Genomic DNA, 13,460 nt, shown 5'->3' with positions numbered 1-13,460 from the left:
GCGTGCTTCTTGGTAGCTCAGCCCTCGGTCGGATCGCGGCTTCCACGTCTACGTAAACTACGCGCTAGTGCTTGCCGAAACCGTCTTGGGCCGGCACTCTGCGCCTGAGAACTCGGACCTGCACCTTCAGTTTCAGAACATTGTGTATGGCCGCGACTGCCTCACCTTGGGATGACTGGAACTTGGAAAGCGAAGGAATCATGGACGCCTCTCGTGCTTGCGTCTGCCGCGCTCGGGCTGGCGCTTTACTACCTACATGCCCAGCAAACAGCCACTTTGACAACTGCGGACCCTGCGCAGGTGAATACAGAACCGTGCCAAGACGACGAAGCGATTCACGTACCAGACGCCATGGATCCGAAGGAGAGAGCGTATCATGAAGGCTTCATGCGCGAGGCTATTGCCATGGTGAGCCACGTCCTTCGCTTTGTACATATTCAGCTATCTGCTGAGTTTACTCCATGTTTGATCCCTCTGCTGACTCATCATCACTGCAGGCTGAACTTGCACTCAAGAGCGATGAGACCCCCGTCGGCTGTGTCTTCGTCAAGGACGGCGAGGTCATTGGACGAGGCATGAACGAGACAAATCGGACCCTGAACGGTACCCGCCACGCCGAGTTCGTCGCCATCGCTGGCATCTTGTCAAAGCACCCCATCAGCATCCTCAACGAGACAGACCTCTATGTCACCGTTGAGCCATGCGTCATGTGCGCGTCCATGCTGCGCCAGTACGGCATCCGAGCCGTCTACTTCGGATGCTGGAACGAGCGTTTTGGTGGCACCGGAGGTGTTCTGAACATTCACTCTGAGTACGTATCCTTCTTTCCTCACAAATACATGCATTGCAAGTACTGACTTCAACAGTGCTAGCGTCGACAAGCCCTATCCAGTCACCGGCGGCATCTTCCGAGAGGAAGCCATCATGTTGCTCCGGAAATTCTACGTCCAAGAGAACGAAAAGGCCCCCGAGCCCAAACAGAAGAAGACGAGGGAGCTGAAGACAGAGATCCTGCCCATGGACGTTCATCAGCCCAAGTCGACCCCATCACCTGCTATTCGTGCTCCGGCTAATGCGACCTCGACCGGATCCATCCCGACACTGTCTTCTTTGAGCGCATCCGCCGCCGCTGCAGCTGTCGCGGTCCCCAAGACTGTGTTTCCCACGCCCGGACAGGCTCGACCCAGCTCTGCCAGCACAGCTCTTGCTTGAAGCACTTACGATAATGCATACTTATACCCAACCATAGACGCTAGGATGAAGGAGTGAAACCGAATGTATAATACCTTATGACTTTTTACCTCAATAAAAACTTGTTGTTCACTGAGACACGTAACTGATTTGGGATGGCTGAGAGTACAATACCTGCATCGTGATTTCGAAAGGAAGCAGAAACGGCAATAGATGGTCGGTACTGAGTTTGGTATTGAAACGGGATCGGGGAGGCTTTTATCCACCTGTATCTTATTTCTCTCCTCCACCACCTGCAACCAACTGCACTACCATGAAGAGAGCAATGGCCCACCAGTATCTGTATAATAATCAGCAAAACCTCTAATAATGAACCTTGTCCCCCTACGTACTTTTGCAAGAAGGTCTTCTCCGGCTCTTTTCCGTCGAGCTTCCCCTCCGCATTGAGCACGATGGGCTTGTTCAAGACCGGCTTTGGCCCAACATTCCTCTTCCTTATCTCCACCTCCACTTCATCTTCGCTGCCTTTTGCGCTTGTTCCGAATCCAATATGGAAAGGCTCCCCCTTCTCATCAACGTGAATGATGAACTTCTTGTGGTATTGGTCGGAGAAACTGGCCGCTGACGTGACAATGCCTCGCCATGAGCCAGATTTAGGGTCGGTGAGGCCAACGCGAAGAAGGTGATCAGAGGCGTAGGAGCCTGTGGGTGGTGTGAAGGAGGCTAAAGTGCCAACGGGTTGGTCTGCGTCGTATTCGATCTGCGCAAGCGGAATCGGCGAGGGGATGACGGCGCTGTCCCCTGAGGCTGGAACGGAGGAGACGTAAAGCGTGACCGACGATGCGACCGCAAATGGCAGCAGTAGAAGTCTTGACAGTAGCATCTTGGCGCGATGGTACGGTCCGTTGCTATCTGTACCAATGCAATGGTGTTGGTAACGGGAGCTGGGGCTAGCCACCCGAGAGCAACGGCGAATTGTATCACCGATGGACATTCACTCAAGCGAGCCGTGCTTCCACAACCCCTCATTCTCAAACCATATCTCCTGAGACTTACATACGGTAAAATAATCCTGCAACTCCGCTTGATCCGAAATCGCACCGATAGCCATGATCAGCCGTGATCCAAGACCTCAACTTGCTTTGCGTGGCGTTCTGACCATCCAACACTGGCCCAACAGCATTCGGTATGCCTGAAAAGGTGGATCCGGCGCTCACGATGCCCACAATTCTCAGTCTGATCTGTGAGCAGATCGACGCTCAGGCTCGAGACGACCCTGACGACTGGTAGCCCGATTGCACAAAGGCTGGGGTTGCTGCCCCACCCCCACCATACTAGAGCTCCCCAGAGCTCTTATGAGCTCATCCCGCATTGACAGCTGTATTGTAACTCAACATTATTTCTCGCGTCCTCGGGCTTTCAATTAGCTTTTCTTCAATTCAAAATACCACACTTCTCTCACCTTCCCATACTCATACGCAGCAATGTCGATTCCTTTCCGCCAGACCCAGCGCAAGCAGTCGCGTCAACTGTCAACAGATCCCCGCAATGAGCTCCACCCTCAAGTCGACCACTACATCGGTATCGATGTTGGTACCGGTAGTGCTAGAGCCTGTATCATGAACGATCAGGGAGACATTGTTGGACTGGCCTCAGAGAACATTGGCCTATGGCAACCACAGACTGGCTACTATGTACTTGACCCGCAACAGGTACATTGCGAGAGCCAAAGCTAAAGCGAACCTAGGAACAATCCACAACAGACATCTGGCGATGCATCTGCTCCTCAGTCCGCCGAGCCATGGATCAGCACAACATCGACTCAAGCACTATCCGTGGTATCGGTTTCGATGCGACCTGCTCGCTTGCAGTATTCAGAGACGACACAGATGAGCCTGTCGCCGTCACTGGACCAAACTTTGACAACAAGGACGGCAACGACCGCAACGTCATTCTGTGGCTCGACCACCGACCTGTTGAGGAAACAAACAAGATCAACGCCACCAAGCACAACCTGCTTCGCTACGTCGGAGGCAAGATGTCCATCGAGATGGAGATCCCCAAGGTATTGTGGCTGAAGAACAACATGCCGAAGGAGCTATTCGATCGTTGCAAGTTCTACGATCTGACCGATGCTCTCACACATCTGGCTACCGGCAGTGAGAGCAGAAGCTACTGCAGTGTGGTCTGCAAGCAGGGATTTGTACCTGTTGGAGTCGATGGTAGTGTCAAAGGCTGGCAGGAAGACTTCCTCAAGGAGATCGGCCTCGAAGATCTATGCGAAGACAACTTCAAGCGCATGGGAGGCGTTGACAATGTGGTTTGTCCTTCGCTACTATTCTCGACGGTCCCGGCTAACAAGCACACAGAACGGACGCTACCTCACTGCGGGCGAGCTCGTCGGCACACTCAGCGAGAAGGCGGCACAGGAGATGGGTCTGCAACCCGGTATTGCAGTCGGAAGTGGAGTCATCGACGCCTACGCTGGCTGGATCGGTACCGTTGGCGCCAAAGTCAAGCTCGATGGGGATACTCTTGACATGGACCAGCCCAAGAACGATGTTTCGCAAGCCTTCACGCGTCTCGCAGCCGTAGCTGGAACATCGACCTGCCACCTTGCCATGTCACGCGAGCCCGTCTTCGTCGACGGTGTCTGGGGTCCATACCGAGACGTCCTTTTACCAGACTACTGGATGGCAGAAGGAGGACAAAGTGCGACAGGTGAACTACTCAAGCATGTTATTGAGACACACCCAGCCTTCAACGAAGCCGTGTCCGTCGCTGAAACGTACAACACCAACATCTACGACTACCTCAACGAACATCTCCGCGAGATGGCAGACGCGGAGAAAGCCCCACACATTGCCTGGCTTGGACGTCACTTCTTCTTCTATGGTGACCTCTTCGGCAACCGCTCCCCTATCGCCGACCCCAACATGAAGGGATCTGTCATCGGTCTGAGCTCCGACAAGAGCCTCGACGGCCTGGCACTATACTACTACGCGACCATGGAGTTCATTGCCCTTCAGACACACCAGATTGTTTCTGCGATGAACGCCTCCGGCCACGTCATCTCTTCCATCTTCATGTCCGGTTCACAGTGCCAGAACAGTTTGCTGATGCAGCTCATGGCCACTGCGTGCGACATGCCGGTCCTGATTCCACGATACGTACACGCAGCTGTAGTGCACGGCGCGGCTATGTTGGGTGCAAAGGCGGCCAGTACCGACAAGGACGGAAACAGCGAGCCGCTCTGGGATATCATGGACAGACTGAGCAAGCCCGGTAAGACCGTGAAGCCACTGGCTGATAAGACGGTCAAGAAGCTATTGGACGCCAAATACAAGGTGTTCTTGGAGCAGTGTGAGGGCCAGCAGAGGTACAGGAAGGAGGTCGATGCCGCCATTGAAGGATGGGCTAGCAAGTAAATATCACAAGTGGTAGTAGTCAAGGACACGACGATGAAGGGGATGATATCCATCATTAATTAGAAATTTATTCTGGCCACAAGACACTTGCCGAGGAGATCGTTGGTGCATGTTGTGTGTATAACCCAACTCCCCGCTTATGCCATCGGATATGGAAACTGCATGGCTGCTCCGAGTGTTGTAAGTCTTGAAACCCGGCTGCATGCAGTCTGCTCGTTGCTATCGTCTGTAAAAGGGTATATCGTACAGGGGAAATTGAAGAAGATGTGTGCCGGCCGTTGAGCTCTAGTATCGTCGGCGGGGTCCACGTGGTGGTTCTCTGCGACTAGCGTCGTTGAAGCCGTATCGTCCATCTTGGAAGCTACCCGCGCGTGCGCCCGCACCGGTGTCGATGTCCATGTCATCCATGGACTGCGTAAGGCGTGCAGGCGGTGCTCGTGCGACGTGGGTACTCGCGGGGACATCCTTCATGTAGACGTAGAGGAGTCTGCCATCAGCCTGTTGATGGAGTTAGTTTTAGTCCAGCGAGGAAGAAGCTCGCCGGAACACTGACCTTCTGGTTGTTGAACGTCGCGATAACATTCTCGGCGCCCTCCCTGCTCACAAACTGCAGCTCGACCATGACCGTCGGGCTGGAAGATAAGAGCCTGCAGCCCAGCGTCTCTCCTCCAATCGGGGTCATGACGGCCTCGATATCAGCGGCCGTTGTTCCAGGTGCAAAGTTGCTAGCAATGACCGTACACGGACCGCCCGTCGCGGCACCTCGAATGCTGATGCCCGGTGCAGCGTCATTGCTGCGTGTAGCCGCAGCGCGACCAAGGACGGGAGCAAATTTGGTGTACGCTTTGCTGTTGCGCTCGACCTGGGATGCTGACGCCGTCCGAGCGAGGTTGTTCCTGCTGTTGGCGGCACCGCGGGGGTTGTTCAGCTTGTGCAGATCGTGTTGCCATTTCCCGTCGACGTTGCCGGCTGGCTTCGCGCTCGCTGATCGCTTCTGGACGCCAGCACCACCGTTTATCCGACTGAGCAGCGATGGCTTTTCAGATTCAACTCGCGCGCGGCCGCCGGCGCCTGGTGCATTCGCTTTCCGGCCTCGGCTGCCAGCTCCGAGGAACTGTTGCGCGAGGGCTTCGTTCTTCTTCTTCTCGCGGGTCTGCTTGACGAAACTCTCGAAAGACGCGGTGGTTGAGGCGACCATGTTGAGCGACGGTGGAAATGGAGAGTAGTGGTGGTGGTCTGGTACGGAGTGGAAGCGCGTAAGTGTCGGCCTAAGGACAACCAGCGAGCGCGTCTACGAGAACCTTGACCCGCTTGGATCAAAGCTCGGGCCACGACCCGCCCGGCGAAACGAAACACCGCCGCGAAAAGTTCCCGTACAAAACTTGAGCCTGCAGCTTCTCTCTCTCACTCCAACAACGCGCCCAACTTTTGGTAAGTCAACACACCCGCTGTTTCTTTGTTTCCTGTTGCTATCATGATGAACACTTGTGTCGCCCCTATCATACATTCTATGGTGATCCGACCACTCAAGCCAAACGAGAATACTGATCTTTCGCAACATCTACCAATTTGTTACTAGAAGTTTTTTCAGGGCATCAGCTAACAAATTATAAAGGTCTCATTGTTCTCAGTCACAGCATGACTTCGCGATCATGATGCGCCATTAGATGCGCTGCCGCCGACGTGCGGTCCGCAGCTCCACGAAGCCTTCCGTCCATCGCACATCCTCTCCGTCCGTTGGTTACAAGCGATAGCAGACCTCGACATGATATGGTCGAAACGGCAAGGCTTCGTGGGCTGCGATAGAGTTTGAAAGGTTAGACTACACCCCCATACCCCAAGCACCCATCCTTAGATGATGAGCAACAAATGTATTATCAAATACCGACCACTTCGTGGGGAATAAACTAGTTCGATTACCTGAATATCTTTCCACCCTCGAGCCTTTGTCAAAACGTCTTCTCGTGGAACTGTTACTGACATCGCTCTAGGTATGCACTAGATTGAAAGCTCACTTGATACAGCTACCAGCTCTCATTGAAAAGGTGAATACCCCGTTCTCTCTTCTTCCCCTTTGCAATGATGAACACCAATTCATGCTAACTCAGACGGGGTTCGCCTCACTGATTGAAAAAACATTCGAGACTTTTCATCTTTCGGCTGATTGCTCTCACCTGCATCTTTGTTCAGAACCATAGTCTTCGTTCTATGCTAACTGGCAATTGCAGATTACTCAATGTCAATACGATCTATACCAACTGCGCTCCTCTTTCGACCGAACAAGTGGCATCAACGCGAGATGGATGATGTCGAGGTATCTTGACATGACTGGCAACCAGCTTGTTCGGTCGATCGACGCTTGTCGACACGTAGATAGCTATATATATTAATTTATTCTTAACAAACGTGAGTGCTTCATCACTGTGAACCTTGTATCTGCGCATGCATATGCTACACTAAAGACGTGAGATTTCCGTATGCCATACATGCACTGAGATTGTAAAATGAAACATGCTAGCAGATAATGTGGACACCTGCAGCAATACTGCATTAATTCATCTGGTTAATTTATCCTCATGTAGAGTGCAAAAGGAATTTAGAGGTCTCTTCCTTGTCCAAGCTGATACCAGGACTGGGGACGCGCAGCGGTTCCGGAGTTTGGGGAACGATCTCGAATGATCTTCGGACACTTGAAACAATTCCCCAACCCAACGTTGACAGCTCAGCTAACACGCACTCGTAACGCACATCAAAATGGCAGCGAAGCCCGAAGACGTAAGCACAGCACCCACGGAAGGCGCCGGTCTCTTCAGTGGAGCAGGCCCGGAGAAGCAGCCCGAGCCTAATCCTGTAGCCGACTCTGCCGACAACAAGAACGATGGAGATGCCGTTGACGGCGCAACCGCAGCGGTAGCAGATCTCTCGGTCGACGAGAACAAAGAGGAAGCAAAGCCGACAGAAGTCACACCTGAAGCTACTGCCCCAGCTCCTGCAGCCGCTCCCGAACCCGCATCCAGCGACGCCAAACCCGAGCCCAGCACCGTAACACCCACCCAAGGCCCCATCTGGCCCGAGACCGCACCCGACCACCCACTCACAAAGTTCTACGACGCCTTCGAGGCTCTCACCGCTGAGGCCCAACACAATGAAGTCTACGGCATCGAGCTGAGCAAGTCGAAGCCTTTCCATACCAAGCTCATCCTACAAAAGTTCCTCCGGGCCAACCAGAATGATTTGGACAAAGCCAAGTCACAGCTGCTTGACACGCTGAAGTGGAGGAAGGAGTTTGATCCAATCAAGGCAGCAGGAGAGACATTCGCGAAGAACAGGTTCGATGGATTAGGCTACGTGCTCGAGGTTGAGGGTGTACCCGAGAGCCCCAACGAGAAGGATATCGTTACCTTCAACATATACGGAGCTGTCAAGGATAACAAGGCTACGTTTGGCGATCTAGATGGGTATGCTTCCCCCTTTCCCAACCTCATACAATAAACAAGACCATGCTAATAGAACCCCACAGCTTCCTCCGCTGGCGCGTAGGCCTCATGGAGAAGTCCGTCCAAGCGCTCAACCTGCCCGCCGCCACAACACCCATCCCCAACTTCGGCGAAGGCCCCGACCCATACCAAGGGTTCCAAATCCACGACTACCTCCAAGTCTCCTTCCTCCGCCGCGACCCCCTCGTCAAGACCGCGACCAACAAGACTATCGAGATACTAGGACGCCACTACCCTGAGACGCTGAGCAGGAAGTTCTTCGTCAATGTACCTGTGGTCATGGGCTGGCTGTTCAATGCGATGAAGTTGGTTGTGGCCAAGGAGACGAGCAAGAAGTTTGTTGTGTTGAGCTACGGTAACCAGCTTGCTGCTGAGCTCGGAAAGGGTGTTCCGAAGAGCTATGGTGGTGAGAGGGGGGAGTTGGCTGAGTGCGCTGAGGGTATGAAGATGGAGTGATGATTCAAGCTGCATGAACTGGTGGTATGGAGAGGGGGAGATGGTAATGGCAGGAGACTGAGCGTGCTTGTTTGACTTAGCACTTGTTATACCCCACTCAAAACTGTTCAATCCTTTCGAGAGCAATGTAGTCAAGAATAAATGTTTTCATACTAAACTGAAATACTGCATATGTACTTGTGACTTCGAAACGCATTGTCATCATGCTCAGTGAGCAATCGCTGTATGCGTAAACAGCTGGATATCATTACTCTTCTTTGCCTTCATCTTCTCTCGGCACCACCGCTCTGTCAACCCAGCCCTCACCCCGTAACACACCCAATCCCTTCCTCGCAACGCCACTATTGACCGACCTAGGCGACACCTCGTACAGTGCATTAACCGTCGCCAAGCTAACAACGAAAAGCAGAACATCTCCGTTCTTGAAACCCTTCCACCACCCCCTCTTAACACCCACCTTCCACATGGAATCAATCGACATCCTCGCCGTGTACAGGAAGTTGCTCCTTCCACCTTTCCTCTCCAAGAAGGCCCAGAGTCCGCCTATGAAACCACCCAGGAACCAGCGTTGCGTTGACAAGAAAGCCCGGGGAAGTATGTTCTGGAAGAGACAGATGGAGCCCCAGCTCGTTCCTATGGCGCCGGAGAGGAAGAGCGACATGCGCAGTATGCGCTTGGCTAGACTGTTCAATGAGGCAATAGGAGCGGAGAGAAAGGCTTTGTATTTCGTGATGCTCATGGCTGTGAAGAAGAGCGTGAAGAAGCGCGCGATTTTGGGGAAAGCTTGGATCCAGTATTGGACGTAGGTGCGTAGACAGGACGGGTCTTGCGGGTGGAGTAAGGCGCATGACAGGGACTTGATCGCTGGATGCGCGGGAGACGTTATCGGAGAGATGGATGCCAACCGCTTTGGCAACGTTTCAGCATTGGGGAAGAGGATGGGCGATACGAAGGGTGGCCAGCGCTGTCGCGAGATCTCTGCCAGGTTGTCCACTATGTCAAATGTGCCTGGCCACGGTGCTGTGCCGGGATAGTCTTCAGGGCGCTTCTGTATATACTCTGGCGAGTTCTTCAAGATATGGTCTCCGAATCCAGAGGGGAAACAGTCGCGGTCGAAGACGAATGCGTGGAGCAGCTGCCCACAGGCGACTGGCATGATCATCCAGGAACCGAACCAACTGGGCCTGTTCTTCATGTACCCCAGCTCCTCCAGGTAGTTGTAGCCAAACTCCAGAGCTCTTGTCATGATGTAGATGGCGATTGTGACGCGCAGCTGATCCCCTGGGTACACGGCGAGGAAGAAGCCTGCTAAGCTGGATCCAATGGCCGGGGCCAGCTTCGACGTCAAGGAACGTGCTATGCGTGGGTTGCGCCGCCGGAACGACTTGCCTTCATGGCTGAGTAGGCTCTCGCGGATGCGCACGAAGATGCGCCGCAGGAGGCGGTGGAAAAGGAGTATGAGGGCGAGGGAGCTGCTGAGGCGGACGTTGGGTGATTTGAAGACGGAGGTTCTGGGTTGGTTCCTAAGGGGTTGTTAATGCGCATCTCTTAAACTCGACCAGACGTATGCCCACCTATTCGCTGTCCCCCGCGACAGAAGCCTGGTCTTGACTACTTCCCATGCCTTCAGCCCCGAGAAGGTCACGATGCCTAATCGCAGTGCCGCGCGGAAGGCGGCCACATTGTAATCATCCGGGCCCTTGACAATGGCGTCATATCGCTTCGGGGTTATGGTGCGCTTCCTTACAACCGGCGCGCGCGAAAGGAGGTATTGGTGCAGTAGCTGGTACTCCTTTGCTGAGATGGTGTAGCGGAGCGCATTGCGCAGTATCGGGTCGACTGGTTGCGATTTAGCGGGGCCCGGCGTGGGCTGCGATGCGCCAGACGACATGGTGGGCGTCTGCGAGGTTATTCGGGCTCATAGTTTGAGGGGCTGTTGTTATTGTCATTAGACGGCACACGCGGAGTCTGGGGAAGCTAGCATTGATGACGATCCCTGGAGGTTGCGCACAGGAGCCGCTCTTGACGGACCTCGGCAGTTTGGCCATGTACCCCAATCTTCTCACATGCGAACGACATTCCTTAGTCTGGGGCTACCCTGGCCCAGAGAGCTGTCCCATGGTCTACATATTGGTGTCTACTAAAACTTGGTTTGTACGCGCATCTCTCACCACACGTTGCGCAAACAGACATCATCACGAGATAATGGCTATGAGTTGTAAATCACATATGTATACTTGTCTATATACTCTATGGTTCCAAGGAAAACCCATGTATTACACCATCGCTTCTTCAGATGCGGACTGTGTATCATGTTTCGCACCAACCGCTAAATACAAACAGTGAAGACATAGAAAAGGAAAGCTGCACTACATTAAAATGTATAGCGTCTACAATGCGAACAAGGCAAGAACCGCACCGAACAGAGCACCCTTGGGCACAACGTTGAACGGCGAGGCAGCGCCAGTGAACTCAGCTGGCGAAGAGGGACGGACGGCACCAGTACCCGTGGCAGTGCCCATTGGAACGGTGGCGGTTCCCATGGTGGAGGGGATGGGGTAGGGCGCACCACCGGCAGGTGTGGTGGCAGCTGGGGTTTGAGGAGGCTCAGCAGTGCCGGGAACAAGAGCAACGGGCTCAGTTGGGTTGGCGCCAGCAGAGGCGGGCTGAGTGGTGAAGTGAACTTGAGGGACGGTAAGAGTAGTTGTGCCGAACGTGATGGTGGTGCAAGGTGTCTCCTCAGCAGGGGTTTCACCAGCAGCAGTGGTGGTGCCAACGACCTCGGTCATGGTTGCAGAAGAGACAGCGGTGGTGATAGCAGGAGTCTCGCCGGCAGCAGTGGTGGTGCTAGCAGCGGGAGTCTCATCAGGGTAACCGGGGCCGTAGGCGCTGGAAGCAGGGGCAGAGGGAGCGGCAGAGCTCTCACCACCAGCAGGGGGAGCGGGAGGAGCAGAAGGAGCAGCGGGGGTAGGGTTCAAAGGAATGTATGAAGGGCAGTCTCCAACAATGGAAGGGTTCTCGGGGACATGCTGGGCACAGATACCGATGAAGTATTGCAGACCCTTGCTGATCTCGTCATCGCTACCGCAGCGGGCAGAGATGCAGTCAATGACGTTCTTGGTGAACTCAGGCTTGAGGCAGTAGCAGCTGGAGTCGGTGTTGTCCTTGCAGTCTGGGGCCGAGATCTGGAGCCACGAGTTCATGCACTTGGGAACCGAGTCGGTGATGTCGACGGGAGGGTAGCTGGGGCTGGAAGGCTGAGGAGCGGCTGAGCTGGTAGCAGGGACAGCAGATGTGACAACGGCAGACGAAACAACGGCGGAGGAGACAATAGCGGAAGAGGCTACAACAGTGGATGACTGCTCGCAAGACTCTCCGTATCCGCAGCCAGCAGCAGCAGAGCTCTCAGATGTGGGTGGCACAACAACAGTGGAAGACTCCGGTTGGGGGGTAGCGGTGCTGATGGAAGGAACCGACGCAGGGTAGCTGGTGATCTCCACGGCGGAGGAAGCTGGAGGAGTGTAGGCGGGCATGGAGCTGTTGGTGTAGGGAGCAGCTGAAGAGGCAGGAGTCTCGGCGGGTGGGCATCCCTCTCCACCGTACTGTCCACACTCGTTGGCCGAAGTGGCGGGAGTCTCGACAGCGGATGAAGAAGCAGGGGTCTCAACAGCAGATGAGACGACGGTAGTCTCGATGGCAGAGTAAGCCGTAGTCTCAACAGCGGAAGAAACAGCGCTGGAGGCTGGGGCAGTCGACGACTCGATGGCGATGGTGGAAGACTGAACCTCGCTTGAGGCGGGGACCTCAGGTGGAGGGGGCGGCGAAGGAGGCGAAGGAGGAGTGTATGGTTTCTCAGCGTCACAGTCGAAGCCGATGTTGTGGAAACCGATCTCGCAAGACTCCTTGTCACCCTTGTAGTGAGATCCAAGGTAGACCTCGACGGACTTTGCGCCACCACACTGGGTGTTCTGCAGTGTTGATCCACCAGCCGAGCAGCTGCTGTGCTGCTTGCAGATGGATCCGTCTCCCATCTTGTAGTGGAGCTCGAGCTCAGCGTCGAACTCAGCCGAGACGTCCATGTGAGTAATGGAGAAACCGCGCTGGGCACAGCCAAATGCAGCGGGCTTGTTCTTCTGGATGGTGTTCTTGATGCACTTGTTTCCAAAGGTTCGCTTGCTCAGAGAGTCCCGCTTGCCGAAGGAGTTTGAGCATTTCCAGCCCCCAGAGAAGTCGAAGTCTCCATAGTTGCCGACATCCTGGCCATCGATAAGATCGGCCCAGTTGAAGCCGCCCTTCTGCTTATCGTCGCAGACGTTGTTGCTGTAGTCGGGAGTGCCGAAGTTGTCGAAGAAGTTCCAGGTGGCCGCGGCTTGTTGAGTGGCGAGGCCAGTGACCAAGAGAGCGTAGGTAGACTTCATGGTGATATATGAACGTCGAAATCGAATTTAGGTAGTAAAGCGAATATCAATGTATGTTGTAGTTGGACCTTAACGAATGACGGTCTAACAAGAGAACAAAGTCAAAAAGAGTGCGACTATGTTCGTCTTGGGAAGCGAAAGTAGCAGCAAATGCAATGCTGAGATTAGAAAACAAAGCGTGTGTAGATGCACTGAGGGGAGGGCCGAAGGGTCAAGATATACTTCTACCACCAGCGCTCGTTCGAAACAAGCCGTCTCGAAACATTTCTGAAGGATTGGTCCACCGAGGGCCTCCGACTCGCATGCTCAGCCACGATCAGAACGAGTCGCCCAAGGAGGTTCCATGTCGGTCGTTGTCGCGCGCTCTGCAGGCCCACTCGGCAGTAGGGTCGTCGGTTACAAGATGACCTGGCTAAAGATGGTGGATCCCAGTCAGATGGCTTTGGCGTGAGCACATCGTAAGCGAACAG

At 54.3% G+C, this 13,460-nt stretch overlaps 7 protein-coding genes across 7 annotated transcripts; 3 read left to right on the top strand and 4 right to left on the bottom strand.

The window, feature by feature from the left end:
• Positions 1-171: 171 nt before the first annotated feature.
• J4E78_001769 (uncharacterized protein) lies at positions 172-1,212 on the top strand (the record flags this gene model as incomplete). Its single annotated transcript, XM_049362423.1, has 3 exons — positions 172-408; positions 498-811; positions 867-1,212. The coding sequence occupies 3 exons, from the start codon at positions 172-174 to the stop codon at positions 1,210-1,212; spliced, it is 897 nt and encodes a 298-aa protein (XP_049225015.1).
• Positions 1,213-1,464: 252 nt separating this feature from the next.
• Positions 1,465-2,074, bottom strand: J4E78_001768 (uncharacterized protein; the record flags this gene model as incomplete). Its single annotated transcript, XM_049362422.1, has 2 exons — positions 1,465-1,531; positions 1,584-2,074. The coding sequence occupies 2 exons, from the start codon at positions 2,072-2,074 to the stop codon at positions 1,465-1,467; spliced, it is 558 nt and encodes a 185-aa protein (XP_049225014.1).
• Positions 2,075-2,675: 601 nt separating this feature from the next.
• On the top strand, positions 2,676-4,619 carry J4E78_001767 (uncharacterized protein; the record flags this gene model as incomplete). Its single annotated transcript, XM_049362421.1, has 3 exons — positions 2,676-2,885; positions 2,939-3,511; positions 3,561-4,619. The coding sequence occupies 3 exons, from the start codon at positions 2,676-2,678 to the stop codon at positions 4,617-4,619; spliced, it is 1,842 nt and encodes a 613-aa protein (XP_049225013.1).
• Positions 4,620-4,904: 285 nt separating this feature from the next.
• Positions 4,905-5,817, bottom strand: J4E78_001766 (uncharacterized protein; the record flags this gene model as incomplete). The annotated part of the gene is made up of 2 exons (XM_049362420.1): positions 4,905-5,117; positions 5,173-5,817. 2 exons carry the CDS (start codon positions 5,815-5,817, stop codon positions 4,905-4,907), a joined length of 858 nt encoding a protein of 285 aa, XP_049225012.1.
• A 1,556-nt stretch (positions 5,818-7,373) lies between these two features.
• SFH5 (Non-classical phosphatidylinositol transfer protein (PITP)) lies at positions 7,374-8,572 on the top strand (the record flags this gene model as incomplete). The annotated part of the gene is made up of 2 exons (XM_049362419.1): positions 7,374-8,077; positions 8,140-8,572. 2 exons carry the CDS (start codon positions 7,374-7,376, stop codon positions 8,570-8,572), a joined length of 1,137 nt encoding a protein of 378 aa, XP_049225011.1.
• Positions 8,573-8,819: 247 nt separating this feature from the next.
• Positions 8,820-10,463, bottom strand: J4E78_001764 (uncharacterized protein; the record flags this gene model as incomplete). Its single annotated transcript, XM_049362418.1, has 2 exons — positions 8,820-10,095; positions 10,147-10,463. The coding sequence occupies 2 exons, from the start codon at positions 10,461-10,463 to the stop codon at positions 8,820-8,822; spliced, it is 1,593 nt and encodes a 530-aa protein (XP_049225010.1).
• A 499-nt stretch (positions 10,464-10,962) lies between these two features.
• Positions 10,963-12,990, bottom strand: J4E78_001763 (uncharacterized protein; the record flags this gene model as incomplete). Its single annotated transcript, XM_049362417.1, has 1 exon — positions 10,963-12,990. The coding sequence occupies one exon, from the start codon at positions 12,988-12,990 to the stop codon at positions 10,963-10,965; it is 2,028 nt and encodes a 675-aa protein (XP_049225009.1).
• Between the last annotated feature and the right edge of the window lie 470 nt (positions 12,991-13,460).

This window comes from Alternaria triticimaculans, assembly GCF_023758025.1.
Source record: "Alternaria triticimaculans strain BMP 0046 chromosome Unknown scaffold_2, whole genome shotgun sequence".
NCBI lineage: Eukaryota > Fungi > Ascomycota > Dothideomycetes > Pleosporales > Pleosporaceae > Alternaria > Alternaria triticimaculans.
Note: the sequence above shows the minus strand (reverse complement) of the source record. Positions and strands in the feature narration are given on the sequence as shown.